The sequence below is a fragment of the Zymoseptoria tritici genome, chromosome 13, assembly GCF_000219625.1.
Source record: "Zymoseptoria tritici IPO323 chromosome 13, whole genome shotgun sequence".
In the NCBI taxonomy this organism is placed as follows: Eukaryota; Fungi; Ascomycota; class Dothideomycetes; order Mycosphaerellales; family Mycosphaerellaceae; genus Zymoseptoria; species Zymoseptoria tritici.
The window spans coordinates 354,256-381,649 of NC_018206.1; the positions used below are offsets into that span (position 1 = coordinate 354,256).

At 54.9% G+C, this 27,394-nt stretch overlaps 8 protein-coding genes across 8 annotated transcripts; 5 read left to right on the forward strand and 3 right to left on the reverse strand.

Moving 5' to 3' along the window:
- Positions 1–128: 128 nt before the first annotated feature.
- On the forward strand, positions 129–5,327 carry MYCGRDRAFT_97322 (uncharacterized protein; the record flags this gene model as incomplete). Its single annotated transcript, XM_003847504.1, has 5 exons — positions 129–1,282; positions 2,009–3,068; positions 3,855–3,897; positions 3,949–4,783; positions 5,150–5,327. 5 exons carry the CDS (start codon positions 129–131, stop codon positions 5,325–5,327), a joined length of 3,270 nt encoding a protein of 1,089 aa, XP_003847552.1.
- A 152-nt stretch (positions 5,328–5,479) lies between these two features.
- On the reverse strand, positions 5,480–7,278 carry MYCGRDRAFT_77753 (uncharacterized protein; the record flags this gene model as incomplete). Its single annotated transcript, XM_003847744.1, has 1 exon — positions 5,480–7,278. One exon carries the CDS (start codon positions 7,124–7,126, stop codon positions 5,480–5,482), a length of 1,647 nt encoding a protein of 548 aa, XP_003847792.1.
- Positions 7,279–7,985: 707 nt separating this feature from the next.
- On the reverse strand, positions 7,986–10,811 carry MYCGRDRAFT_51429 (uncharacterized protein; the record flags this gene model as incomplete). Its single annotated transcript, XM_003847743.1, has 3 exons — positions 7,986–8,091; positions 8,266–10,188; positions 10,318–10,811. 3 exons carry the CDS (start codon positions 10,809–10,811, stop codon positions 7,986–7,988), a joined length of 2,523 nt encoding a protein of 840 aa, XP_003847791.1.
- A 666-nt stretch (positions 10,812–11,477) lies between these two features.
- Positions 11,478–12,180, forward strand: MYCGRDRAFT_106475 (uncharacterized protein; the record flags this gene model as incomplete). The annotated part of the gene is made up of 4 exons (XM_003847505.1): positions 11,478–11,559; positions 11,643–11,672; positions 11,767–11,817; positions 11,925–12,180. The coding sequence occupies 4 exons, from the start codon at positions 11,520–11,522 to the stop codon at positions 11,990–11,992; spliced, it is 189 nt and encodes a 62-aa protein (XP_003847553.1).
- A 1,305-nt stretch (positions 12,181–13,485) lies between these two features.
- Positions 13,486–16,472, forward strand: MYCGRDRAFT_101857 (uncharacterized protein; the record flags this gene model as incomplete). The annotated part of the gene is made up of 6 exons (XM_003847506.1): positions 13,486–13,552; positions 13,985–14,119; positions 14,199–14,271; positions 14,329–14,817; positions 14,870–15,401; positions 15,492–16,472. The coding sequence occupies 4 exons, from the start codon at positions 14,108–14,110 to the stop codon at positions 15,358–15,360; spliced, it is 1,065 nt and encodes a 354-aa protein (XP_003847554.1).
- A 756-nt stretch (positions 16,473–17,228) lies between these two features.
- MYCGRDRAFT_51272 (ribosomal small subunit Rsm22, mitochondria) lies at positions 17,229–19,715 on the forward strand (the record flags this gene model as incomplete). The annotated part of the gene is made up of 1 exon (XM_003847507.1): positions 17,229–19,715. One exon carries the CDS (start codon positions 17,229–17,231, stop codon positions 19,713–19,715), a length of 2,487 nt encoding a protein of 828 aa, XP_003847555.1.
- An 821-nt stretch (positions 19,716–20,536) lies between these two features.
- On the forward strand, positions 20,537–24,318 carry MYCGRDRAFT_97327 (uncharacterized protein; the record flags this gene model as incomplete). The annotated part of the gene is made up of 5 exons (XM_003847508.1): positions 20,537–21,518; positions 21,859–22,090; positions 22,235–22,417; positions 22,508–23,723; positions 24,016–24,318. The coding sequence occupies 5 exons, from the start codon at positions 20,537–20,539 to the stop codon at positions 24,316–24,318; spliced, it is 2,916 nt and encodes a 971-aa protein (XP_003847556.1).
- Positions 24,319–25,146: 828 nt separating this feature from the next.
- On the reverse strand, positions 25,147–27,051 carry MYCGRDRAFT_97328 (uncharacterized protein; the record flags this gene model as incomplete). The annotated part of the gene is made up of 5 exons (XM_003847742.1): positions 25,147–25,543; positions 25,598–25,949; positions 26,001–26,438; positions 26,555–26,690; positions 26,740–27,051. 5 exons carry the CDS (start codon positions 27,049–27,051, stop codon positions 25,147–25,149), a joined length of 1,635 nt encoding a protein of 544 aa, XP_003847790.1.
- Positions 27,052–27,394: the final 343 nt, after the last annotated feature.

Genomic DNA, 27,394 nt, shown 5'->3' on the forward strand with positions numbered 1-27,394 from the left:
CTTATCGAGCCGATCAGAAGAGCTTCCAGACTCGCACTCGCCGCACCTGCGCTCGCATCCGTCAGTTCGTCTTTCCGGTCTTGCAAACGCCTTCACTTCACTTCATCATCGAACAGCCAAGTCCGTCCATGCCACAGGACCCGCAAACAACATACATCGACTACCACAGTATGGCGCTCTTCCGCCCGTTCGATAACGGCATGCTACCAGCCGAGATGGTCGAGTTGATTGCCCAAAAACTCCCGCAAGAAGATCTGGGCAGCTTTCGTCAGGCTTCTCGCATGTGTGCTGCAGGCGTCTCGAAAGTCTTCAAGGAAAATCTCCGGTCCTTGCGCGTGAGGCTTGCCACAGAGTCGAGCATTGCGAATGCCATCAAGATCGTCAATCATGCAGACTTGGGCGCGGCGGTTCAAGAACTGATTCTCGTCGACAATCATGCCGATGACCCAGCGAACCACGACTTCTCGTCAAGCCGTGACGGAGACGAACTGCGCCTAGGACACGCAAGGGCAGCTCGTAGAAAAGCTCGGACGACGTATTCTCAGCAAACCTCGATGCGGGAATGTGGAAGCGACCGACGCTTACTTACGCAGCTCTTTGACAAGTGCGACGAGATCGGGATCAAGGAAATGGTCTTTGAGTCGGAAAATTGCGGAGACTGGGACGAGGAAGGGTACTGGAACGAGGATCTTCAGAAAGACTGTCGCAAGGGACAATGGGAGGCGTGCGACAACCACTGCTTTATGGCCGTGATGCTCGCAGTAGTGTCCTCCGGTACGAGCTTTGACACATTCAGAATGAATGTCGGTGAAGGCTGCGGTATTCCAATGACCCTATACGGAGCGCAGCTCGAGAAGGGAATGATATGCCGCGCTGCGCTGTCCCGATTCAAGCATCTGGATCTTATGCTGAACGTGGAGAGCCGAGACACCGGCTTCGAGAGCGCCCAAGCTCGCGAGTTTCTTGCAACCATGGCGAAACTCGACATCCGCGGCCTGGCAATCGCATATCTGAGCACTGAGAGTGCCGATCACGACTATGCCCCAGCGCTGCACCAAATTTTGGAGCAGCAATTCCCAACGATCCAAATGCTGGTATTTGGAGAAGTGAACCTCTCCTGGCGCAGTCTCGTGCCATTCCTGAAGCGTCACAAGAGCTTGCGCAGAATGAAACTTCTTGATACCACAATTGAAGACGTACCGCGAGAAGTGTCGCACAAAGATTTCTGCGACGAGCTCTCGCGAGCGAGTGAAATTCCTGAGGTGACCGAGACATGCTTATGGTTAGGCTTTGAGGGATCGGACTCAGAGTGACGGGCGCTCTTGTCCCACAGAAAAGACAAGGACACCGACGGTCGTTTCGGGCGGAAGCCTATCTTGCTAACACCCAAGATGCTACGGTCTCGTTCTGCAGCGTTCGATCTCGACAGGTCAAAGCGGTGCGGCATGACGGATAGAGGGACGAGGCATTTTTCTCAAAGAACGGGTCCGGCGAGTCGTACCGATGGATCGGTGGGAATGACAACAGAAGGTCTGAGATTTGTGCCCTCCATTCCGACGCTGCGATACTCTTATCCATGTTTTGCTGCGTTCCTTCTCGAGTGGCCAGGGTAGTGCGTTAAAGCAGCATCGATCAGCATGATAAGTCCGCAATGCAGCAGTATCAGATGCCAAGCATGATCCCATTCACTCGAATCGAATCTCTCTCAAGCTTGTTGTGCAATGCGTCCCTTTGTGATCATGTATGTTTTCTGTCACATGCGAAAACCTTGAATCTTCACGTTTGCCCTTCACTTTGCTTCACTCTTCAGGATGCAAACGTGCACACATCGCAACGTCCACTTCCTTTTGCGACGTCGATTCCTTCGACCACCATCAACACCGACACTCCGCACCGAGCGACATACTCTCAAGAAGCCACTGCGCACGGAGCGACAGCAACAGAGATTTGCATCCGTGCCGCCGTCACCTTGATCACCTCGCCATCACTTCCAATTCCGTAAGTCCAGCGCTGAAAGGGCTTCAGCAAGAGAGGGAAAACGGCCAGCTATGGCGCAGTCAGCTACTCTACCAGGCATGCCGGCGGAGATGTTTGACTTGATCGTTGAGTCTACAGAACGAAAGGACCTGAAGCATCTCCGATTGGTTTCGCGCGAGTGCGCTGCAAAGGTGTTGAATACCTTCAGAAAGAGATGTTTCACGCGTCTGGAAGTCATGCTCGCCACGGAATCCAGCATTACCAACACGATCGATATCATCAAGCACCCTGACTTCGGGAGAACAGTCAAGTGTCTTTGGCTTGTGGACGACACGGCTACCGACCCCACACGCTTTTGGTCCAACCCGGAGTATGACCGTCTCAACCGCGATACCATGTCTCTCGAGAAGGCTGTAGCTGCTTTCAACGCACAGCGGTCGATGAGAGGAAGCGGACAAGACCGCCGCCTACTCAAACAGCTCTTCCGCGAGTGTGGCGAGGTCGCAGTAAAGAGCGTGCACTTTCAATCCTATGATGGAGGACAATGGAGTGCTACCGGAGAATGGCAAGTCGAAGCGGACATTCCGACGGAATGGCAGGCGGGGGACGACCACTGCCTCTTCACCGTAATGCTCGCGATTGCCTCCTCAACCGTGCAGTTCGACAATTTCTCGATGACCGCTGAGCATGGTCGAGGCATCCCGATCTCTCAATATGGATCCCAGCCTCAAAAGGGTGTTATCTGCAAGGCTGCGCTCTCACATTTCGACGTTCTCAATCTATGCGTGTGCGCTCACGATCTCGATGACGGGCGCCTCAAGCAAGATGCGCGGGAATTCTGGTCCATGATGACCGAGCTTAAGATACGCTCCCTGGAGGTCCAAGGTTGGAAGCACGATGAGGGAGAAGACGGCCCTACGTTGACCACACTCATGGAGCACGACTTTCCCTATATGACCTCGTTAATATTGCACCAATTTCGGCTTGGTTGGGACGATCTCGTGTCATTTCTCAGACGTCAGAAGAGCCTGCGTAACCTCGAGCTCCTGTTCACGACGGTCTGCAACACCCCGCAGGATCTGGACAACAAGGTATGCGCAGAGCTCTCACGAGTGAGTGGCGTCCCACACGTAGAGGAAGAAGGTGCTCGATCCGATTGGTTCGATTGGGAGGAAATAGACTCTGCATAAGACTCTCGGTCTGCGACATCGACCAGAACAAGGGGAGTCATGTCGGTGGGAGTGCATCTCTTCTCTCTCTCGGGATTCTGTGGTCTCGCAAGCAGGTTTCGGTCTCGGCGGGCTCGACAGGCTGCGGCAATCAAGCATAGTAGGTCGGCGGGTGCGGCATGCTGGTTGCATGACGGTACTCTAATCGTATCGATAAATCGGGGAGGCCGCTACTCGATAGGCGTAGCAGATCCAGAGTCATGCAGCAGTGTCCATTCGATTCCAAATGAAAGACGTTTTGAGGCTTTCTGGTGGTCGTCCATCTGTCAGGATCTTCACCTTGAACCGTGATGTCGGCGGACTTTCCAGGCTGAATCTGCAGTGAGATGCGCAAATTACGCCAAACTCCTACGACGAATTTCTCTTCGGTCAGGCGCCAAAGTCCGCCGCCCAAAAGTCAACTTATTCCTTGTTGCTCGCCCTTAGGTCAGGCTTTGCAAACCAGCAAGCAGGAAAGCGAGGAGGACGCAATGAAGCGCTCAACCACTCTCACCAGTCTACCTGTCGAGCTCGTCGAGCGCATCGCCCAACTCACCAGCCAAGAAGACCGAAAGTGCCTGCGCATGGTCTCGCGCGACTGCGGCGCGAAAGTGCTGAACGTCTACAAAGACAGCGTCTTCCACGAAGTGAGGGTAACGCTCTGCTCAGAGTCCAGCATCCGGAACGCGATCAACATCATCGCTCATCCATTGTACGGTACCGCCGTCAAAAACTTCATCTTGGACCAACACTTCGGAACCAGACCCGGCGGACTACCATTTCGCGCATGCACATGGCAAGAGCATCGCTGTAGCAGCGCATCAAGCCCAGAAACGGAGGCGAGAGTACGGAAATGATCGCAAGCTGCTCACGGAGCTTTTCGACAAGTGCAGGGAGAACGGTCGCATGCCGAGCATACACTTCAAATCCCACCGGGATGGCAGCAGGAGCCTGCAGTGGCTACGAGATGCCGGGTGCAGAACCAACTGGAGCAATGCGGATGTGACGAAGAACAAAGAGCCGGACAGCGACGACTACTGTCTGACAACGGTGATGCTCGCTATAGTCTCGTCCGGTGCGAGCGTCGATACCTTCTCCATGGATGTTGCCGCTGGTCAAGGGATCCACCTCGGTCGTAACGAAAGAGACATGCACAAGGGCACCGTGTACGTGGCGGCGCTGTACCACTTCAAAGCTCTCGACCTGGTGTTGAATGTGTGTGAGCAGGATCAGGAGGACAGCCACCAGTTCGCCAGAGACTTCATCACCAAGATCGCGAAGCTGAACGTTCGATCACTCAAGATCATACCCGTGTCCCGGTATGAGTGGCATCTCGATCTCTCGCCCGTCGCAGCACTCATGAAACTCGAGTTCCCGCTCCTGGAATCGCTGGACTTCGAATACGTTTCCGTCGACTGGAAGATCCTCATAGCTTTCTGCAAGCGCCATAAGAAACTGCGCCAACTTGCTCTACCCGGGAGTCTCGTCACAGGAACGCCTGATGGTATCGACGCAGGCTACGTCTTATGCGCTGAGATCGAATTTCTGACCGGAGTCGCGGAGGTGATGCCAGCACGGCCTTATGGAAGCTGGAAGACGTACAATAGCGTCGGAAGTCTACCGAGCAGATACGATGGCCTACTATGGGCTGACAGGCGGACAAGTCGTGCGCCTGCTCGAAATGTGGGCTGAGATATGGAATCCTGCGCTCAAATGCGGTCCTACACCTGCAGCAACTCGGAATGAAGAATTGAAGCGAGGCTTTTGCAGCTGGACACCTCGGGAGGAAGACCAACCCGAACGAAAGACGTGCTTTCTTCCTTCATTCTGATTCTTTTTGCAGAGTCCGGGAAGCGGCCGAAGGATCGCGGTCAGGTAGCACAGTCCAAGAGCTCGAATCGCTTCGTCTTCGTCTTCGTTCCCACCTCTCTTCGTGACAAGTACGTGTATGTACATATGTACAGCTGCTTCGCTCGTGACAGCCAAATCGCTTTTCAATCGCCAAACGCACACGATCCAGTAATTTTCGTCGTCGAAGCCCTCCATCCCGGTCATCCAGCATTCGAGCATTCGAAACCGCCGAGGAAGCCGCTCGTGACAGCCACATCGCCTTTCAATCGCCAAAAGCACACGATCCAGTAATTTCCGTCGTCGAGTCGTTCCATCCCGGTCATCCAGCATTCGAAACCGTCTTCCTCGGCGGATTGACCGGCAAAAAATTCCCCACAATAAGCGAAGGTCTATTCTCACTCGTCAGCATCACCCATCCTCCAACCCATCCTCCCCAATCAAACTCACATATTATGCGAATCCCTTCGAATCGTGAACGAAAAACAACACTTCAACACCTCCATCTCCTCCTCCCCACCATCCCCCTCCTCTTTCCCATCCCTCCTCCTCATCAAACTACAACTCGTCAAAATCGCCTTCTGCGTCCCATCAAACGCAATCGCCCCGAATTTCTCCCAATAACTCACCAAACTCTCCTCCGCGATAATCTCATGAATCGCGACTTTCCCATCCCTCAGCTTCCCCAGCGGAACGCGGACCAACTCCGCCATTTCCGTGTTCCCGCGAAAAATCTCCCCTGTGCGTCTCCAACAACACGCTGGAATCGCCATGCTCGCAAATACTCGATCGTAGTCCATCAAACTCCTTTCGAACCACATCTCCACCAAAACCAATTGCATGTCAGTCAAACTCTGCATCGCCTCGCGGAATTTCGGACGAAACCGTTCGAGTTGACGGAGGATGCGCAGCGCGGAGTCCCGGGTGAGGTGCGCGGACATGTAGGTTGACAAGCGAGCGTAGCCGCGGACGTAGTTGAAGGGTTTGAGCATTCCGGCGTCGTATTTGGCGCGGAGGAGTTTGTGCAGGCGGTCTTCGGCGGAGGAGAGGCCGGCGGGGTCGGCGGCTGTCATGTAGAATTTGTCGCGGGCGTTGGGGTCGATGGGGAAGGTCGAGGGGGGGCGGGAGATTTCTTGGGCTGCTGAGGTGGAGGGGGCGGTTGTCGTGGGAGGTAGGTTGGTGGGGGCGGGGGGTGGGAGGGTGGTGGGTTGGGTGAGGGTTTCAGTGGAGATGTTGGGGTTCGTCAGTGCGGAGAGGGAGGAGGTGAGGAGTAAGGGATCGTCGAATAAGGCCTGCGCGTCATCCGGATTCTGGTACACGCCTCCATCGTCGATCAGGGAATTACTGAGGAAGTCGTTGAGTAAGTTATACTCATTCGTCGCCTCGGATGTATTGAACATGTAATTCGGATGCAGATGGTGCATGTCCTGGAACTGGTTGACAACGCCACTGTTGTTCCAGTCGTAGTTTTGGAGGAAGCCTCCTGCGTCGGTGGAGTTGCCGCCTTGAGGAACGGGTCGTTGGATGGCGGGCGGGGATGCGAATTTTAGCTGGGCGGTTTGCGGACGTGGTGCTTCTCCTGCTGTTGAACCTTCGCCGTTGAGAACGCTCACGCTGATATCTCCACCGCCCTGTCCGTACTGCGCGGTCCCATTGCCATTTCCCATTGCCAGCCCTCCATTGCTTTCACTCCCCTCCGCGGGCACCGACGTCACAGGCGCAGGCGCCAACTCCACCCCACCACCAACATCACTCTTTGATCTCCTCGGCGGATCCCTCGGCTCATCATGACACAAATGTCCAATATCCCTCTTGACACATCTCGCGCAAGGTCTTTGTAGATCACATGTCATATGCGATCGCCGGCAGTAGACGCAGGCATGATTGACTTTTCTCCGCTTCTTTTTGTTGGCTTCGGCATCTTCTGTGCTTGTCGTCGTTGCTGTCGAGGTCGTAGGAGCTGTCGTTGCGGTCGTTGCGGTGGTTGCGGTCGTAGCTGACGCTGCTTCGGAAGCTTTTCGTTTAGGAGATCGGTGCCCATTAGTGGGAGATCTGGGCTGTTGCTGCCGTTCTGCTGTCACCGGAGAGGCCATAGTGGAAGAGGGGACATTGGCGGATTGGAGGTCTCGTGCCGAACGGAGCTCTTTCGAGGTCGTGGGAGAGAGGCGCGAGAGGATGTCGTGTTCGTCGCGTAGAAGGAATCGTAGAGTATTCGCGATCGCCGAGTCCGTGAGAAAGACTTCGCGTCGTCGTGTTGTCGAGGAGAAGAAGAAGAAGAAGGAAAGAAGCCCAGCACAATTCAAGACATGAAGTCGACGCTCGTGCGGACCCGCGAAGCGAAAGACGCCCTCGCCTTTCTGCGGGGAATAGAACTAGCTGAGTAGGTCTAAGGCTGAATGAAATCCTTCGATCAATAGACGAGGCTGGGCAGTTACAAGATCATAACACTACTCGACTTGTTTGATTCCATGGCCACATTGTCCTGTTCAAGAGAATTGAACGTTCTGGTTCCTTGTCCTCGTCAACGAGGCGAAGTAAGTTGCTGCATTGCACAAATCCACGGCCTCCACTCCGCTCTGCACAACACATGTCATTGCAGGCATGTCAACAACCCTGTTCCTAGGAAAGGGTCCCACAGCCCGGGTCGTGCTCATGAGGCAGGAGATGCTGCACAAACGTTGTCGAAAAGCAGAAGGTCAAGCAGTAAGGTAGAGCGCGTGGAAGCTGGGTTGTCTGTCCGCGTATCATTATTCTTTACAGCATCATGTATATGTGCATCATCCTTCCTCCATTCATGCTCTCGTGTTGTATGTCCAGTCCTCCGTCCATGCCACTGTATCGTATGTCCATCATCCATCGTCCATCGTCCATTCATATCCACACATCCCTTTCTCAAACCCCAAAACGCCATCGCTAAACCGCACCATCAAAAAAAAATCCAATCCCATCTCATCACCGTTCCCGATCAACCCCGACCCACTCCCTCCCATCCCTACCAGTCCACTTCCCAAACCCAAACCTCATCCCCTTTAACCCCTCCCACCCCTCCGGCGTGTCTCTCCCTCCTGCAGCACTCTGCTTCCTCGCGTTGCCGAAACCCCTCAGACTGTCCGCCAGACTGACTTTACTCGCGCCCGCACCGGCACCACCAGTCGCACCAGCAGGTCCACTCATAACAACAGTCTCCACCCCGCAATCCAGACGACAACTGCGTCGTGTGCGGTTCGTAGACGAAAGTAGCCGCGTCACAAGATCGACTTTGCTCCTCGGCGAGCGGAATGCGAGATCATCGAGGAGACGGGATTGCGCCACTAGGTCGCGAACGCCGGCGAAAGTGTTAACGTCCCGTGGTAGGTGCGCGTTGCGAAGGCTTCCAGGCGGATAGATGGCGATGTACGCAAAGGCGTAGAGCGCGAGGAAGACGGAGAGGGCGTAGTATGCGGGCATATGAGCCGTTACGCGTATGGACTGGGTGGAAGGGTAGAACAGAGCCCAGAAGACGCCTCCAGCGAGGATGGGGAGGGTGGCGGCGAGGAGGGTCGTGAATGAAGTCAAAGCCGGACGCCAGTGGGTGTTGATGAGAGAGGTGAGGGTGGCTTGGACGGGGAGATCGGCGGGGTAGGAGGGGAGGAGGGTCCGTTCTGCGGAGTCGCCGAGGTGGTCCACGTGGTAGCCTGCCAGGGAGGCGAATGGTTGGAGGCGGCGGTGGGCGAGATCGATGGAGAGCCAGAAGAGGAGACAGAGCATGGCGAGGCTGGCCGGGAGGAAGCTGTATAAGAAGTTTGTGTTGTTGTATCCTTGCCGTGACACGAATGAGGAGACTCTGGGGTCGAAACCGTTGGCCACGGTCGTAGAGGGCAGGTAAGAGATGACGAGGAAGGCGATGAGCAAGACGATCGCGATGATCGGCCAGAGTAGGGCGAAGAATGGCTTGAGGAACCAAGGCAGGGCGCCACCGCGGGAATGTTGGCTTCCAAGATTACTGTCAGAGTTCCTCGCGAGGATCGCCTCCTTGGAGGTTCTTATCCGTCCTGCTTCAATATCCATTTCCGGGTCCGAGTATCGTTTCTCGGTGATCCGACCATCCTGAACACCGTAGCTGCGGGCTGGCTTGTCCTCAACACCATAGCCGTGGAAGATTTCGTTCGGTCGATGACTGGTGCGCCATTGTCCGAGTTTAGCGACATCCTCGCTCTCGCCATCGAAAGCATTACTCCGCTCGAGAAGAACGATCAGATCAGCCAAAGAGCGAGGATCCCACTTCAGCCCTGTTGCCGTTCGCGAGAGCCAGAACAGCAACATGACAAGTGCGACGACCAGGAGGATATAGAGTGACACTGCGACCCAAATCACAGGCTGCACCGCAAGCCAGCGCCACACGCCGTTCTGCTGGTAAGAGTTGAAGCTGCTCGCCAGAAGCGGAATGGTGAACAGCTGCAGCCAGGAGATGAGGATGAATGCGCCGATCACAGGCTGACCAGCGCTAAAGTGCTTGAAGTAGGGCAAGACGAAGCCTTGCGGTACCAGAGGGAGCTGCGCACCAGCAAGCCTGTTCCGTGGGAAAGGCGAAGTCATCGCAATGAAGGGTGCAATGCGGTAGAGCGCAATCTCGATCTGGAACAGCCACATCAAGAGGATCATACCCAGGAGTGTTGGTAAGTATCGGAAGACAAAGTATCGCGCATCTCCAAAGCGGCCGTAGTCCGTCAGAGTTGTGTTGGCCCTGCTCCAGACCGCTGTGAAGATCAAGCAAGCGAGAAAGATCACGACCAGCGCAAGGTAGGCGCCCAGCTGGATTGGCCTCAGAATCCCGGGGAGAAAGTCGAGCTTCGAGTATTGCGAATCCGGTACAGCCATGAAGACATTCTGCCCTCGTGATTGTGCTTCGTCGGACGATTGCGGGTGTAGTGCGGTGCCCAATCTTTGAGGATTCCGTTGCGGGACCTGCTCGAAGGATGACTTCTTCTCTTCTTGAGGCACCGACTCGTAGCGGTGCGTCGCTGGAAGAGGCCATGCTCCTGCCGGGTAGCTGCCGTGTCCTCCCACTCCAGTGCCGGGGTACAGTCTGCTGCCTCGAACCTCCTCGTCCCTGGTCAACTGGTCCAGTGCGAACTGAATATATGGCGTGTCGTCGACACCAGGCGTTGGTGCATCGCTTCCACGATTGATGTCCTTTGCTGCAGAGCTTTGAGCGAACGTTGGCGAGATCCGGCTTTCTCTCTTAGAAGTGTCGTCGGAGTCCATGATCACACTGGGTACTGGCTTTCGTTTGACTCCGCTGAACCGTTGTTGACTGGGTGCTGGTTCTTGTATCTTTCCACCAACCGCAACTCCACTCGCACCTTCAAGCTCAGATACACTTGATCGTCTCTTTCCCTCACCTCTCATCGGTGTCTTGCGAACTTCTTCCTCCTCGACTGTTGCATGCTGCTGTTCTAACAGATTGTCTCTCGATCGCTGTGGTAAGTAGTCTCGCGACTGTTGGGGTGTTCGATATCGTGAAGGTGGTGTTTGAAAGCGAGTGATTGTATGTTGCGATGCTGCGTGTACTGCTGCTGATTCGTTGCTGTTGGTCGATGATCCAGATAACGAGTAGTAGTCGTCGGATGCGGCGAAAGATTGTTGTGAAGGACGGCTGTGAATGATGGAAGGATTGGAGACTGTTGGAGGAATAAGTGTCAGCAATCTTGCTTGTTGTCGCCGTGGTGATGACTTTGGCAAGAGCGATAGTTCTATATCGACCAGGATGTTGATGCGGGGGATGGAGGTACTCACCATTGGTAAGAGTCCGAATGAAAGGTGCGTCGGGCGACGGCAGAGGGCCCGACATTGGTCTCGTTGACCGGAGGAAGTCTTTCTGCAATAATTACGACCTCGAAAGCATAGTATTGAAAGCACTGTTGTTGAAGATGTCGTCGACCCGGCAGATGGTGAACAAACGGGAAGAGAACGGTAGCGAACAACGTGGGAAGAAAAGAATGCGCGTGATCTGGAATGTTTGAAGCGAACAACAAAGATCGTGAAACGGTTCCTTACATGTATCTAACGGTCTGCATGTCCTTCGCGGTCAAGATGGCGGGTTGGTTCATTGAATGTGGCAGGGAGTGGGGGAGGCTGGGGATGTATGACTTTTGACCTTTGCTGCACTTGTGCATCATGAAAATGACTGTGAAGAGCAGAATGTGTAGCGTGAAGAGGTGCGATAATACGACCGAAGTGTAGGACGAGGTATACAACAGCAGGTTTTCATATTGTCGTCGACATGTTGCGTGACGGTAGAGAAGATGGCGCCTGAAGCCGCACGACTTTGAAGAAAGCTGGAGTAAACAGGGCGGTCCTCAAAATCCCGTCGTGCTGAAAGCTTCCTCACTCGGCTACAGCCGAGAACTTGATGCAAGCTCTCACCAAAGCCTCACATCACCCGCAGAACGACTCCGGCACGGCAATAACTCAACCACAAAACCGACTCAAGAACCACCGCTCATCATGCCTGGTATCCTCACAAAGAAGTTCCCTGCGCAGATTGGTATGTTGGATACCTCAATGGCTGATGCTGCGGCGCGCCGAAGTCTTACGGAGTAAGCCGACCGAGACTGACAATCATCGCAGCGCGGCCAATGTGGCCATTCTACACAGCCGGTATGTCTTTACGAGGATCAGGAGCGGACGGAGAGGACTTTGGAGGGGTGGAGGGAAGTGGAAAAGACTTCGGAGTGCTGACATGGTGATGCAGGCGTCGTTGTCCTCTACGGCATCAGCTCCTTCGCGAACGTGCTCGCAAACAGTACGTCTATCCACTCGACTGGCGGCGCACGCCACGATATCTACTCCAGGCCATACATTCCCCTCACGAAGCCCGGGCACATTGACTGACATTTGCTCTCCCCACAGCCGACGAGTACAAGAACGACCCCCGAAACCCCAACATCAACGCCAACTCGAAGGGAAACCAACACTAGATGCATGCTCAAGGGAGAGAAACGGAGAGCAGAGAAGGATGGGGAGTCAAGCATGAGGATTGAAGTACGATGGAGAACATCGGAGGTGTTGAGCGAAAGATGGCATGGAGGATGGAGAGCACGATCTGGGATGCGTAGAAGCTCGGCTGTGTACAAATATCGCCGCTGAAACCATACACTTCGCATTCACGCATGTCTTTGCAGAAGAATATGAATTTCCCTTCTAGATACACGCATGTATGTCTGGGAAGAGAGAGCTCGGTTTCCTGTCTACTCGCCCTTCATCAGATCGACCTTCCACTGGAAGTCATCGAGTGCTGAGAGAGTCACGTGATCGCTTGGTTGTCGGAGAAGCCCGAGGAGTCGAACAATCTTCCCTTTGTCTTCTCCTCAACACGATTCGCAATAACTGTTTTCATTTGCAGACCTTTGTACTCCGAAAGCTCGGAATCAGTGGTACAAAGCATCAAGACCTGAGACTCTGCCAATGTGATGAAGATGTACGCCCGCAGACAGCCAAGCGCCATATGCGCCGGTGTAAGATTTATTCTTAGAACATCATCACTCGGCACATATGAGCAAACGGTCACCAGCACATTTTCCGCCGATGCTCTTGGCATATGTAGTATGCTTATCCGAGGCGGATTTCCGGTAGTTGAAGCTCGGAAGATTGGGCATGAATGTGACCGGGTATCGTCATGCTTGGAGCTGTGCTGCAGCCCAAGGATTGCATGCATCAGCGGTTCAAGGGAGAGTGAGGCGGATCTGCAGGGAGCATGAAGAGATGATGACAACAGGGCGATGGACAACAGATGGAGAGGAAGAAGAGAATTATTGGCATCGTGAAAGAAGAGGGCGATCGAGAGGTGTATATGTAGAGTCTGAATCATGGGCAGTGACAGCTTCAATGGGTTGCTTGCATTAGCTGTATAGTGGATCGTCTCATGATGAACTGTTTGTATGGTTGTACGACTCGTGTTTCATCGTAATATAAAGATGTGGTACGGTGAGATTGATCGTTTCCGTTGGATCGTGGCGCCGGCTTTGAAGAGAATGGAAAGCGCTGGCCGGAATTGGACGCGGGAGGCCCTTGTGAAATTCGACCGGGGATCCAGACTCTTCCTGCCTTGTCTTTCTGCCTTGCTTCCACCCAAATAATCTCACTCTCGCCAGACAAGAGCCTTGAGGATCTGCTTGCTTGCTTGCTTGCTTCTTCACAACAAGTCAGCGCCCAAACACCCGACGACGCATCGACCGCCTTCACGAGCTTGACGGAACCTGTCAGCTGGGACCAGGTCTTTGACACACCCGCACGCGCCCTTTGGACTACATCTTCGTCCTTTGGTCTTTTGTTTCTCTCCGTCTTCAACTCTCATCAATCCGCTTTCAGCCCCACATCACACCTTCGGCTTCGTACCGTGTGCATCACGTTGCACGCTACCCTCTACCCTCTACACACCACCGACGATCCGACTCCTCGTTCCGCGGCTCGCTCTGAACCGTTCCGAAAACACCGCACACCTCACCACTCGTCTCAGACAAACACTCACAGCGAAAAAGGTACGTTTGTGCGCTATCACCTGCCTATCTCCCCCGACTCCTCACTCCGCTCTTCTCTGAGCTCTCCCTCACCGACCATTTCCCGACGGCGGCCGCCTCAGTGTCACGGGTTTCACAATCTCCCTCACAATCTTGCCTCGCCTCGCTTGCTGGGACCACCTTACTCTGCACTTCACCTGTCATCACTCCCTTCACGCGCCGCCCACAAACACACACACACACGCTCTGCACATTCACCGCTGTCGTGGGTGCTGCTGCATCCGTGTTTCCTCTCATCTCCTTCCCTTTCATCTCTTTGTTGGCCGCACTTGACCTGCTTCAAGCCCAACCTCCCTTCTTCCCGAGATCGCCCAACACTGCCCCATCTTGGCACACCGCTTGCCGGCCCTTCTCAAGCTCTTCACCCACTGACACCACCTCCTACGACCTCAGTCTCCGCGACTTCACCTCCTCGATATCGACCACGATACATCCTACGCTCAGTAGAAATACTGAGCATCACTCCACACCCGCCCGACACCGAAAAGCCCTCACTCGTGAGGCCTCCCTGCAGCCATGACGACCATGGTACGTTCGACGTTCCACAACGGCACACGCTGCCATGACAAGAGGAAATGAATGAGGACAAACACTAACACACAAGCAGGATCTTCGTGTGGGCAACAAGTACCGTATCGGTCGCAAGATCGGTAGCGGCAGTTTCGGTGACATCTACTTGGGTATGTGCAGACATGTCAAGCCACACGTCTCACGCACCTAACTGACCTCTCTCACAGGCACCAACATCATCTCCGGAGAGGAGATTGCCATCAAGCTCGAGTCTGTCAAGGCCAAGCACCCTCAACTCGAATACGAGGCACGCGTCTACAAATCCCTCGCCGGCGGTGTCGGTATCCCTTTCGTGAGATGGTTCGGAACAGAGTGCGACTACAACGCCATGGTGCTCGACCTGCTCGGCCCATCGCTCGAGGATCTCTTCAACTTCTGCAACCGCAAGTTCTCCCTCAAGACGGTCCTCCTCCTCGCCGACCAGCTCATCTCCCGCATTGAGTACATCCACGCCAAGTCCTTCATCCACCGCGACATCAAGCCCGACAACTTTCTCATGGGTATCGGCAAGCGTGGCAACCAGGTCAACGTGATCGATTTCGGTCTGGCCAAGAAGTACCGTGACCCGAAGACGCACTTCCACATTCCATACAGAGAGAACAAGAACTTGACTGGTACCGCCCGATACGCTTCTATCAACACGCACTTGGGCGTTGGTATGTTTTATTGTATCCGCCGTTCATCTCACTCATACTAACACCTCTACAGAACAGTCTCGCCGTGACGACATGGAGTCGCTCGGGTACGTCATGCTGTACTTCTGCCGTGGCTCTCTCCCATGGCAGGGTCTTAAGGCGGCCACCAAGAAGCAGAAGTACGACCGCATCATGGAGAAGAAGATGACTACTCCCACTGAGGTCCTCTGCCGCGGCTTCCCCAACGAGTTCGCCATCTACCTCAACTACACCCGCAGTCTCCGCTTCGACGACAAGCCAGACTACTCCTACCTCCGCAAGATCTTCCGTGATCTCTTCGTGCGTGAAGGCTTCCAGTACGACTACGTCTTTGACTGGACCGTCTACAAGTACCAGAAGAACGCGCAGGCCATCGCTCAGGCGCAGGGCAACGGCGCTGCCGCTGAGGAGGGTGATGACAAGGCTGGCCGCAATCGCTCCGCTCAGGCTACTGGAGGACAGACTGGTCTCTCCAAGGACCGTCGTGGCGGCGTCCAACCGAGAGCTGAGGGCACTGGAATGTGAGTGCGCACATACACATGACCTGCCTCCATACTCTCCGTCTTGTAAGGCGCCTTCTCCTCTGCGCAGAGTTCGAACTTGCTTTGGCACGAGGGGACTAAGGAGACTTTGGCTAACGATCATTTCTGCTCTAGGCAACTTCGCTCCAGCAAGCGCGGCGCTGATCAGCCCGGTTACAACAACTACTGAAAGGCCCAAAGAGCATCGGCAGGGTTGCCTCACACTCTCAACTTTTGGTGAAGAATTCAATGATGTCCTCGAGATCCATTGACTTTTCACTCTTCTTTCTGGCTCAGGACCCACTGGCGGACTGGACTGGAAGGAAACTTTTCATATCGGTTATCGGTGTACACACATGGCTGTCTGGTCGTTTCGCTTCTCGCATGGTTCTCTGTTCAGGTGCATGCAGCTCGGCTCGAGTTGCATCAAAGCTTGGACATGAAGAACTATGCATTCAAGAGAAGCGGACGCAGATGACTGCGGATACACACGCAAACATCCAAGCAGCATTTCTGGCAGTGTCACTCGGCAGGGTTTTCGGCTTCTCATCTCGGCAAATGAACCACTCTCCCCTTTTCAATCCGACTGGGAAGTGCACGATGATGGAGCTGGATTCACCTGCAGGTCATGGAGAGGACTACTAGATCTTTCCGACCACCCAAACGACCGATTGAACTTTGTTCTCCTTTTCGCGGATTTTCCTTGTCATCTTCGACGTCCCCAACATGCACTACATCGCAACAACCCCTACATGATCAACAACAACTTTCCACCACCATCATACACAAGCACGAATCCATCACATGCCCTTTGCAATACATCATCTACACAATCACACCACCCCTATCCGGACCTGGACTTTCCCAACAGCACACTTCCCAGCACAATTTCTCGCGGACTTTCTAAGCGCACGGGCTGCTTTTCAACGAACATCGAACCAGGAAATCAACACATCACAACGGCGGAGTACGGGGCGAATGGGACAAGTGGTAATGGGTGGTCTGAGAAATCAGAGCGAGGGGCGGAATCGGAATGCAGCGAAGGGAGTGAAGACTTCCGGGGTTGCGTTGCGGATGGAGGAAAAGTGCAGCTGCTGTTCGGACTACATGTGGAGGGCGGAAAGCTTGATGCGTGGAGTGAAGGACGGCGGACGACGGATGTGTGTTTTCTTTGATGCGAGGTTTACGGTAGTTTAGCTTCCCCTTTCGACTTTATCAAACTTTTGTCTGGGTCCACATGCTGTGCCTCCCTTGTTTCTCTGCTGCTATCACCAGACTCGTTGGCCGAATGGTCGTGGTACTCGCCGTTGCGTTGATGTCCAAGGTACACACATCCGTTTCCAGGCAGTGCACCTGCAGGATGAAAGGCAATCAGCTTGAAGTTCATTGGCTGCGGAGGTGATGTCCGTAGCTTGAAAGTCTAAATATTTAGATCGAGGAAAGTTGAAAGTGTAATGGAAGCTCGCTCGCCTCTCACACCTTCATCCACCATTTCCTTCCGTACTGTAGAGCTTGTTTTGTGCCCATCGGCATTGCAGTCCGCATAATCGCCACTCCGTTTCGCTGACGAGACATCCTGGGCGTGCCGCCGACCGGACACGGGAGACTGGAGAGTGAAAAGAAGAACAGGACCACGAACGAACGATGTACCATCTCCTCGCCGCGACGACTCGCCCGAGTTGCAATACCTGTCGATTGAGAAGTTTGATTAGAGGATTGGAAGATGCGAGGAGAGGACGGAGCGCGTCGTTGTATACGGGTCAAAGATTATGGAGGGGCGAAGTTAATGATGAGGGAAAGGATGGAAGGGCAAGAGGAGCAGGAAGCACAGGAGCAGAAGGACAAGTCGGGATACAGTCGAGGAGGGCGTACATGACAACTGCTGTGGGTTCTTCTCGGACGGCATGGATCTCAGCGGCTTCGAGTCGGAAGAGTTGGAACGGAACAGCCAGCACAACCCGGACTTTCAGCACGACTCCACGGTCCCAAGCGAGATTCACACGCCAACAAGAAATCGACTTAGTCGAAGGACTCTTCACTTCCGGACAAATTACCAGAGCAGAATGGAGAGAAAGCGTCTTCATGCAAGCGGGCGTGCGGGAGGCGAGTGGAGTCGAAGAGAGAGTGAGGTTAGTGAGGGAGTGGTTTGGTGGGGAGGGTGTGCCGGGAGAGGTGCTCGAGGGGGAAGAGGGGAGGGTTTATGAGAGGTTGTTTGGGGGATTGAGGGAGGTTGTTGTGCAGGATAATGGCGTTGAGGGGGTGGGAGGGGCGGATGTGGCAGGATTGCAGGTGCTGCGGGAGGATGGGAGGGAGGTGGAGTTTGAAGAAGATGATGTCGAGGACGAGGTGGATGGAAAGAGGAAGAGGAGGTGGAAGGAGACGGGCAATGAGATGCTGGCGAGGGATCTGGAGAGGACTTTCGGGGATGAAGGGGAGGCATATACACCTTTCTCCGAGGACGAGGTGCAGGATGATGTATACCCCCGGGACCAACATGAGCGCGTGGAAGAAGAAGACCCAGGCTTCGTCCGCATCCACCCTCTCACGCTCGCAAACCGCTTCGGCTCCACGGTCGACATCCCGAAAACCACCCTCATAGACCCGATCACTCTCCTCATCTCCGACCGCAACAAGCACATCCCCGAACACGCCCTCCGCATTTTCGGCGGGCCGGGTCTACCCTACTCGACGTCCACTCCTGCTCGTGGGAGATTGATGCAGCAGAAACCCATTGCTCTGGACGCTACGCAGGGGAACATGGCGGAGATGGACGGCGATGTGTTTCTCGCTACCTTGATGCCAGGGATCTTTGCGAGTGTTACGAGTGTGCTCGTCGAGACGAGGAAGAGGCTCGGGACGGAGTGGGCGGAGGGCTTGGTGCGGAAAGCGGAAGAGGGAGAGTTGCGAATTCTGGACGCGGGAGGGGCGGGCGCAGGCGTACTGGCTGTGAGGGAGATGTTGAGAGCGGAGTGGGAGAGGATGCATGAGGGGGGCATCGATGGACCTGATTCACCCTTGGCGCTGGCAGAGGCGGATGGAAGAGTTGGAGGAGCGGGTCTTTCGCCTCCGCTGGGTAGCGCTACAGTGTTGGCGGGAAGTGATGCGTTAAGACGCAGGGCTGCGAAGTTATTGGACAACACGACTTTCATCCCGAGACTACCTGACTACCTGCACGCGGAAGAGGCGAAGGTGAAGGGCAAATTCGACATTGTCATCGCGCCCCACTCGTTGTGGCCATTGAGGGAAGACCACCTCCGAAAAGCACACGTGCAGAATCTCTGGCATCTGCTCAATGCCGACGGCGGCGTGCTTCTGCTCATCGAAAAAGGTGTCTCCCGCGGTTTTGAAATGATCGCCGGCGCGAGGGACATGTTGTTGGACCGCCACATCTCCTCTCCCGACTCCACTGAGCGATCCACGAATATCGACGAGCCTGGTGCGCATGAGTACGCGGACCTCCTCATGCAGCCGAAAGAAACGGGTATGATCATCGCTCCGTGTACGAACCACACCGCTTGTCCGCTATACAGCCAGAAGGGAATGGTGAAAGGTCGGCGAACGATTTGTTCCTTCGAACAACGCTACCACCGCCCAGCATTCTTACAGTCGATTTTCGGACAAAGCGGAAAGAACCACGAAGACGTGGAGTTTTCCTACCTCTCCGTTCTTCGCGGGCAAGATCTCCGTCAGCAGCCGCAGCCCACCTCCGCAGACATCGTCCAGGGCGAAGACGCCACCTCGCTCGCTTTTGCCGGCTACGAAGAAGTAATACCTTCTGCATCTCGGTTATTCGCTCCGCCGAATGGTCTTTCCCTCCCGCGAGCCATCCTGCCACCGATGAAGAGGACGGGACATGTGATTCTGGACGTGTGCACGCCGAGCGGCACTCTGGAACGATGGACTGTTCCGCGGAGTTTCAGCAAACAGGCTTTCCGCGATGCGAGGAAGAGTGGATGGGGAGATTTATGGGCTTTGGGGGCGAAGACGAGAGTTCTACGTAATGGGACGACTGCGAAGTCTAAAGCCACTACTCAAGGCAAGGTGGATATGGAAGCCGCGCTCGTCAAGAAGGGCAATGCACGCAATAAGAGGAGTGGAGGCTATGGACGTGAGAAGGTTCCGAACGCGGTGAAGGATGAGAGTGGAGGGGTGTTGGTGCAGGAGGGAGTGGTAGCGGAGTTTGGGAGGTTGGAGGATGGGAGTACGAGGGAGAGGCTGAGGGGACGGAAGGTTAAGGGGGTGAGGGAGAAGAGGGATAAGAAGGGGACTGGGAATGGGAGGGTCAAGATGGGAGGGGAGGGGAGGAGGGTGTTGAGGGAGGCGGAGATGGTTGCGGAGGGGGGGAGGAGGGACGGGTAAGGGAACTGCTTGTGAACTGGACTGGCGGTACCGATCTGCTCGAAGGAGGCGGGTGAAGGAAGCAGCAGGCGGAAGGCGCGTTTCGAACAGGATTTTTTCCCGCGACTCTGGAGGCGGATCCTCATTCTTACTCGCCAGTTGACTTCGTTTCGAATTCCGCGCACATCAGTCTCACGGCCCAAGTATCGCTTTCCAGGAGAATGCTGGTCAGCTAGGAGGTGCCAGATTGGAGCCCCAAGCATCTCCATCAATCCCTTGCCCTCTGGCCTTTCGATACGAGCGACCCATCCAAGGGGTCTATGCACTCGCAGTGTCCGCAAAATCCTTTCGAGCTGGCGCTTGCTTCAGACTGGATGGTAGCAGGGTTTCATTGCGATGCGTCAATAGCTGTACATTCAACTCTCAACTCCTCATCGGGAGACCTCTCGACTCCTCATCGGGCGACCAGCGTTGTGCACGATCCAGGAGTGGTGACAGAATATCAGAAATCAATTTCGATTGCTCACAAGACCAGCATTGGACGATCTAACCAGAGCTGGAGTGGTCTCGATACATCCTGGAGGAGAAATGCACTCAGGCTTCGTCCGAAGAGGCGAAGGCCCTGACATCTGAACATATCACCTGCAATATGCTCCCGAGCAATACAACGAAGTCGACTATCCTCTCAGACGACCAGCGTGGTTGTGCCCCTGTACCATGGAGCAGTGTAATATACAGTATGGATGGAGTAGAACGTGGGCCAACCTCGCGACACGGCCACGTCGATGCGTCGTCTCGCTCTTCGACTCCTCACCCGCTCTTTGCATCATCATATCGCCAAGATGACGGATTCCGCCGCTCTCAGCGGCCTACCCACGGAACTACTGGAGCGCATCGCCCAGTACACTGGAGGCGACATCAAATACCTTCGTCTTACATCCCGCCATGTCGCCGCTCAGGTCCTAGGTGTCTTCAGAAAGGCGTACTTTACAGACCTCACAGTTTTTCTGGCCACGGAGTCAAGTCTACGCAAGGCAGTAGATGTCATCGGTCATCAAGCCCTCGGGCCCACTGTGCGGAAGCTTGTACTTGTCGACGATCTGCTGTCGGACTGGAAACCATCCTGGGGGGCCCGCAGCGAGCCGGAGGATGCTATTCATCGGGCTCAATCGGAATTGCACGGACGACGAGAGGACATCCGCTTGCTCACTGAGCTCTTTCGCAAATGTGGGCGAAGCAGCAGGCGAGTGTCGACTATCCACTACCAGGGCTTTATTGACGGCAAGCATGGCCCGCGGCGGGAAGAGAAAGAATTCGACTACGATCATCGCTCCCCTCTCATCAACAACGAGAAATGTTTCGTTCGTGCAATGAATGCCTTGGTTAACTCCGGAGCACATTTCGAGTCGTTCACTATGAACACGGACATTTGCCCGGACGAACTTTACTCGGACAGCATGAGAGGGATCAAGGTGGTAAAGTGCGGTCAAGATGATTACAAGAAACTTGCGTGCACGGCGGCACTTCATCGTTTTGACACGCTAGACCTGACATTAGACGATGGCTTTGGAGACGAAGAGGACGAATCTGGGCAGATCGATTTCCTTTCGAGCTTTCCTCACGCCAAAGTCCGAGCTTTGAACGTCAGGCCCAGCGTAGAAGACGACTTGAACGACTACGGGGCACCAACCACCTGGATCTCTTCCTCTGTGACCGCTGCGTTTCTGAGCCTGACTTTTCCCGCTATGCACACTTTAACGCTCCGTTGGATCCGAACGGACTGGGGCCCCTTACTCGCCTTTCTCAAGCGCCAGACGAAGCTGCGTAAGCTGAATGTGTTCGGAGCCTATATAACAAGGGTTCCAGAAGGAATGTGTGCGGACGGGTTCCGAGGCGTTGAAGACGAGGGGAGGTGGATGCATCAGTTCTCATGCTTGACGGGCATTGCAGAACTTGATTTTTCAGGGATTCGGGAGAGCTTCACAGATTGGGCTTTCTGAATAAGGTCGAGCAGGATACGACCAGCGCTGCGGTCGTGCTGATAAGCCTGAGATGATATCTTACGATGCGACGGCCGGGAGCGGATGCCCTTCATACACGGTCGTCGAAACACGAGGACGGCGATTCGTACACTTAAGTCGTCAGCACCTGAGACTGTCGGCAGCGACCAAGGGCAGCCTTGCGGTCATGGGCGAGAGAGAGTACTGTCCTCTTGGTACCGGAACAGCACGAAACGCCGAGCGTTCAGCCTCGCGACATGGGCCACGGCTTGATGGCGACTCACGATCAGCACAGCGTGGCACTATGTTCCCAAAGCCTGTGAAGGATGGCGCTCCTCAGTCGCAGGATCCGACCCCGGGTTTCTGTTGGCATCAGGGCGTACAAGCAGGAATCGTGTGAGAGAGATCGACAGGAAGTAGAGGAAGACAGCGGTAGCAGATGGCAAAGGGACGTCATGCCATTGTGCCTTTCTGCATCTCATCGCTGCTAATTGTTTGGCCAGCCGCTGCAGAGTTATAGAGCACGGTACCATCCCGCAGTGTCCAAGAAAATCCGGATCGGAGTCCGAGCAAAGACATGATCATTGCTCGAGGATCTCTTCTCGACAGAGCTCGCGGCGCCGAACAGCATGTAGCAGCAGGAAGCGATCACGACTCGGACATATCCGCTGTACCAGCTGGTCGGCCGAAGCAGAACTGCCAGCCTCACATGTCTGGGCATATGTGAGAGCATGCCAGCTTCACTGCCAACGTCGTTTGCGCGTCACGGACGTCGAACTTTGCAGGCGACTCAACGACAATCACATGCCAAAGCTCGGGTCTTAGCCACCGCAGTCGACTAAGCATCAACTTTCCAGCGCTCTTTCCTCAACGCCAGCTCACACCGTTCTTCCGTCATCAGCCATTCTCAGCTTCACGACATCAACTACGTCCACGCACCACTGCCCTCAACAACCAAGTTCCGACATTTCAAGAAGTGACAGCAAGCGCTTTCCGCGACATGGAATCATCCGCCAGCCTCACCGGCGTGCCGATCGAAATGCTCGAGCTCATCGCTCAACACACGGGAAACGACATGAAGAAGCTTCGGCTGGTCTCTCGACACATTGCCGACGGGATCTCGAAGGTCTACAAGCAGACATTCTTTACAGACGTGAAAGTATTCGTTGCAACTAAGTGGAGCATGCAGACCGCAATCAAGATTATGGACAGCGCGAATCTTGGCCCTGCGGTTCGGCGGCTTGTGCTTGTTGACGACGGATTTCTGGACAGGAACGCTCGTCGTCGCGGCGCGCGACGATGCTCGGAGGAGCTCGCGCAGCGTGCGATGCGGCTCAAAGGAGAAGACCTGAGTCTGCTCACTGAGCTCTTTCGGAAGTTCGAACGGCCTGGGATTTCATCGACCATACATCTCAAAGCATATGTCGAGGATGAAGATGGCCCAGCTCGGGGGTTCGACAATCTCAAGTTACAACCCAACGACATCACATTCATTATGGTGATGCGCGCAATAGTGCTTTCTGGCGCATCCTTCGACTCGTTCACAATGGACAAGACGGTAAATGCTGGGGACGACCATGGCAGAGACAATTTTGCTGGAATTCGTGTGGGTGCTTGCGAACAAGACCCATACCAGACCATCGTGTGCATAGCGGCATTTCACCGCTTCAAGACCCTGGATCTCATTCTGCAGGCTGGTGAAGATTGGACCGAGATCGTCGGCGAAGACCTCATCTCCATCCTACCGCACTCCAAAATCCGATCACTCAAGATTAGACCCGAGCTGGACACCAGTGAGAGCACTGACGACTGTGACGGCCAGCTACTCGAGGAGCTTTTGAAGTTCGACTTCCCGGCCATGGAGTCGTTCACGCTTCGCAAGGTCGTCATCGACTGGGAGCCTCTCGTGTCATTCCTTGCACGACAGGAAAAGCTACGCTATCTTGATTTCTCCAGCATGTCGGTCAGCCGCGTCCCCGTGGAAATCGCCTGGTCTGAGGATCCCACCGAAACCCTCGAAGACTACGAGGTATGCGAGCAACTCCAGAATTCATTGGGACTCGCAGAGTTCGCGTGGGTGGATTGTGTGTTCGACAATCGAGTTGCACCAAGATGGTGATGGGAAAGGCGATGCTTCGAATGCCCGGACGGCGTTCTGGGTACAGCACATCGACTCTTTCCTGCGAAGATTTGCGAGTGGGCAACGCGAGGGATTGCAAATACTCCTGCGGCACCTTTCGTGGTGCGGAAGACGGCCAAAGACTTCAGACAAGTCACTCACATCACGATTCAACCACCAGCCTGCTACGGCTTTATCGCAGGCTCTGACGGCACTGCTTGGTCTCTCCTTTACTCACCTTGATCGCTCGTTCAAGCGGCAAAGAAAACAGAGCTCGTACCGCCGTTCGCCACTTTGCGGTGCACTCTTGCCCGCAGCCTACGAGTGCAGAGCTCGGATCGAAGCAGCGGTAGCCCACGATGCCGTCGCAGGCATGGCTAAACGCATAGCTTCACACTTTTTGTTCTTTCGGTATCAAAACTTCTTCAACCCCCTCCTCTCCCACTTCAATCGTGCTCATATCATGTACCTCAATTCTCTTCCCAACCGCCTCGCCCTCGAGTGAATCCCAACGTCCTCACGCAAATGTCTCGCCGGGTTTGTAGATCCTCCTTCTCAACTTCAATAATTTCGCTGCTCTTATCCTGTCCTTTGCAGCGTTCTGCATCACCTCTCAAATTCCCATCTCTGCTCCAGTCTTGCTCGACTGTGCCGATTCCCGGGTTATCTCCTTCTGTTGCTTCGTGTGCCTGCGAGCAGCGGATGGAATGCGCTGAAGAGTATCGATAGATCTGCTTCGCGCGGCATGATCGGGATGTGGCTGGGTGGCGGGCAGCAGTACTGCGGTCGTGGAGCGGCGGAGACGATGCTAAGAGCAGTCTTTGCGGGAGGTGTGACGGCGGAGGCGAGGTGTCGTGGTGAACCAGGTGAAGGAGCTGTCTTTGCGAGTGGTATGAAGGAGGAGGCGAGGTGTCGTAGTGGAGTGGGTGAAGGAATCATGTCTGTTGGCGTCAGCAGCGAACCAAGAAGATGAATTAGCCATGGTGGCGGTAAAGACTGGTTGCAGTCAGAGGCTGCGGCGGAGAGGTGTTTTGGTAGCGATTCTTAGTCAAGAGATGAAGTCAGTATGAGGCAATGACGAGAGAAGACAGGTAGAAAAGAAGTCGAAGCATGATGTTTGATTTTTGGTATGTAGGACAGGAGCAGACACAACTGCGTGTTTGTTTGTTGGCGCACTTCATGCAAGCTAGTGATCTCTCACTCTTCAGCTCATATGTGCAGAAGCGTCGCTCCTGCCTGCCGTGATCGCGTGAAAGGAAAAGTAGCCGCCGTCATTCGATGGCCGAAGCCATGAAGTCGAGCAGCTGTGGGTATGCGTGTGAGCAGCCAGTATCTACCAGCCATCCTCAGCCTCAGCGGTGCCCTCAGCAGCACCATCACCCTCCTCAGCAGCCTCCTCGTCCTCGCTGTTGTCATCCCAGTCCACGGCCTCGCCCTCCTGCGGCTGAAGGTGAGAGAGGAACTCCGGAACCTCGCACTCGCACTCGACCAAGACGTTGACAAGATCCTGGGCAATGCCCTCATCGCGCTCGGTGTAGAAGGATGTAGCAAGGCCCTTGTTGCCGATCCGACCAGTGCGCCCGATGCGGTGCACGTACTCCTTGATGCCGCCGTAGTCTGCGGATGGGAGGTCGTAGTTGATCACGTACTTGATATCCTTGATGTCAAGTCCGCGAGCGGAGACGCCGGTGGCGACGAGGATGGGGCATGCACCTTTGCGGAAAGCGCGACTGTAAAGGATGTCAGTGGAAGTTTGCAGAAGGTGAAGGAGGATTGGGGCATACATGGAATCCTCACGCTCGATCTGAGGACGATCGCTGTGAATTGAGGTGACCGGAAGACCGCCCTTGTTGAAGAGGAAGTCGTCGAGAAGGTCAACACCAGGCTTGGAGTTGCAGAAGATAAGGGTGCGGCCCTTCTCCTCGATGTTCATCAAGAAGTCGAGGCAAGCATCGCGCTTCTTGCCGCCATCGACGAAGACGACATGCTGGCTGATGTTCTTGTGCGACTGACCAGGACGGCCGACGCGAATGCGAACGGAGTCTTCGGCCATGTACTCCTTCGCGATGGAGCGAGCAGCCTTGTTGAAGGTGGCGGAGAACATCATATAGATGTGGTCGGCGTCTTCGTTGGAGTCTGAAGGATGTTAGTGAATGTCTGTGAATGAGAAAAGCTGAGAGTACGCACCACCACCAGTCATGATGATCTTCATCTCTTCATCCCAGTCGTTGTCGAGCATCTCGTCGGCCTCGTCGATGATGGTGTACTTGACACGAGACATGGTGAGAACCTCTGGCTTGCCCATGAGAGCAACGAGGCGACCGGGAGTGGCGATGAGGATGTCGCAGCCTTTGCCAAGATCCTCGATCTGAGACTTCATTGGGTATCCGCCGTAGGCGACGCAAGGGCGAAGCATGGAACGGTAGCACAGGCGACGGCAGTCATCGAAGATCTGGATGGCAAGCTCGCGAGTGGGAACGACGATGATGACGAGCGGCTCAGCGCGAACGGCGTTGCGAGGGTTATAGCCGAGCGAGAGGTCCGGGCGAGGACCGCGCAGCTTCTTGCCTTTACCCATGAGAGGGCTCAGAACAGGGATGAGGTATGCGAGGGTCTTGCCCGAGCCTGTGATGCTTGTAAGTAGGTGTGGAGGTGGAGGATGGAGGTGGATCAAAGAAGTGATGTGGAAGTGGATGAAGGATGTCGTGTGCAGTGGGAAGGCGAAGAATCGTAAAACGTACCGGTCTGAGAAATGGCAATAACGTCGTGGCCCATGAGTGCTGCGGGAATGGCGTAGCACTGGATGGGTGTGGGACGCTCGTAGCCAGCAAGCTTGATGTTCTCCAAGATCACTGGATGCATGCCAGCATCCTCGAACTGCCATGTGTTAGTGGACGCGAAGGTAGTAGAGGCAGGAAGGACTTACCGAGTTGATGGGCTTGATGCGAGTGGGACCCTCCATCGTGACCGGAATGATCATGTTCTCCATGTGATCACCCTCGCGAGCAGTGATGTCTTGACCGAAGAGAATGGCCTCGAGCTCTGGCACTCGAGGCGCAACATCTCCATACTCGTCGCGCCACTCGTAGCGAGCGGCATCGCCGAAGTACTGGTCGGTGCCGGAGAAGTCGGTGTTTGTCCATCCGGCTTCCTTTGCACGAGCGACATGCTCGTCACGGTTCTGCTGCTCTTGGGTGGCGCCATTGGCGGAACCGGCCTGCGAGGCGGCGTCGGACATGATGTCTGCCGCGCGGTGGGTGTTGTTGGTTGTGTGAAGGTGTGTGGTGGTTGCGGATGGTATGAGAAGAGGTGTGATGCAGACTGCTTGTGAGGGCAGGTGCAAGTGCAGGTGAAGGTGGTTGAGGAAGGTGGTGGTCGGTCGGTGTGCGAAGTGGTGGTGGATGTAGTGGAAAGGAAGTTCTTCGAAGGTCGACGGATACTTAAAGGAAGAGAAGGTGAGCACGGACGTGCGGCTGCTCCCACAATCAACACGGAGGGGCGGTGATGCGAATCGGTGATAGATCGAAGCCGGTGAGCTCGAATTGTGCGATTGGCCGGAGTGGTTGCCAAGCGACGTGCGT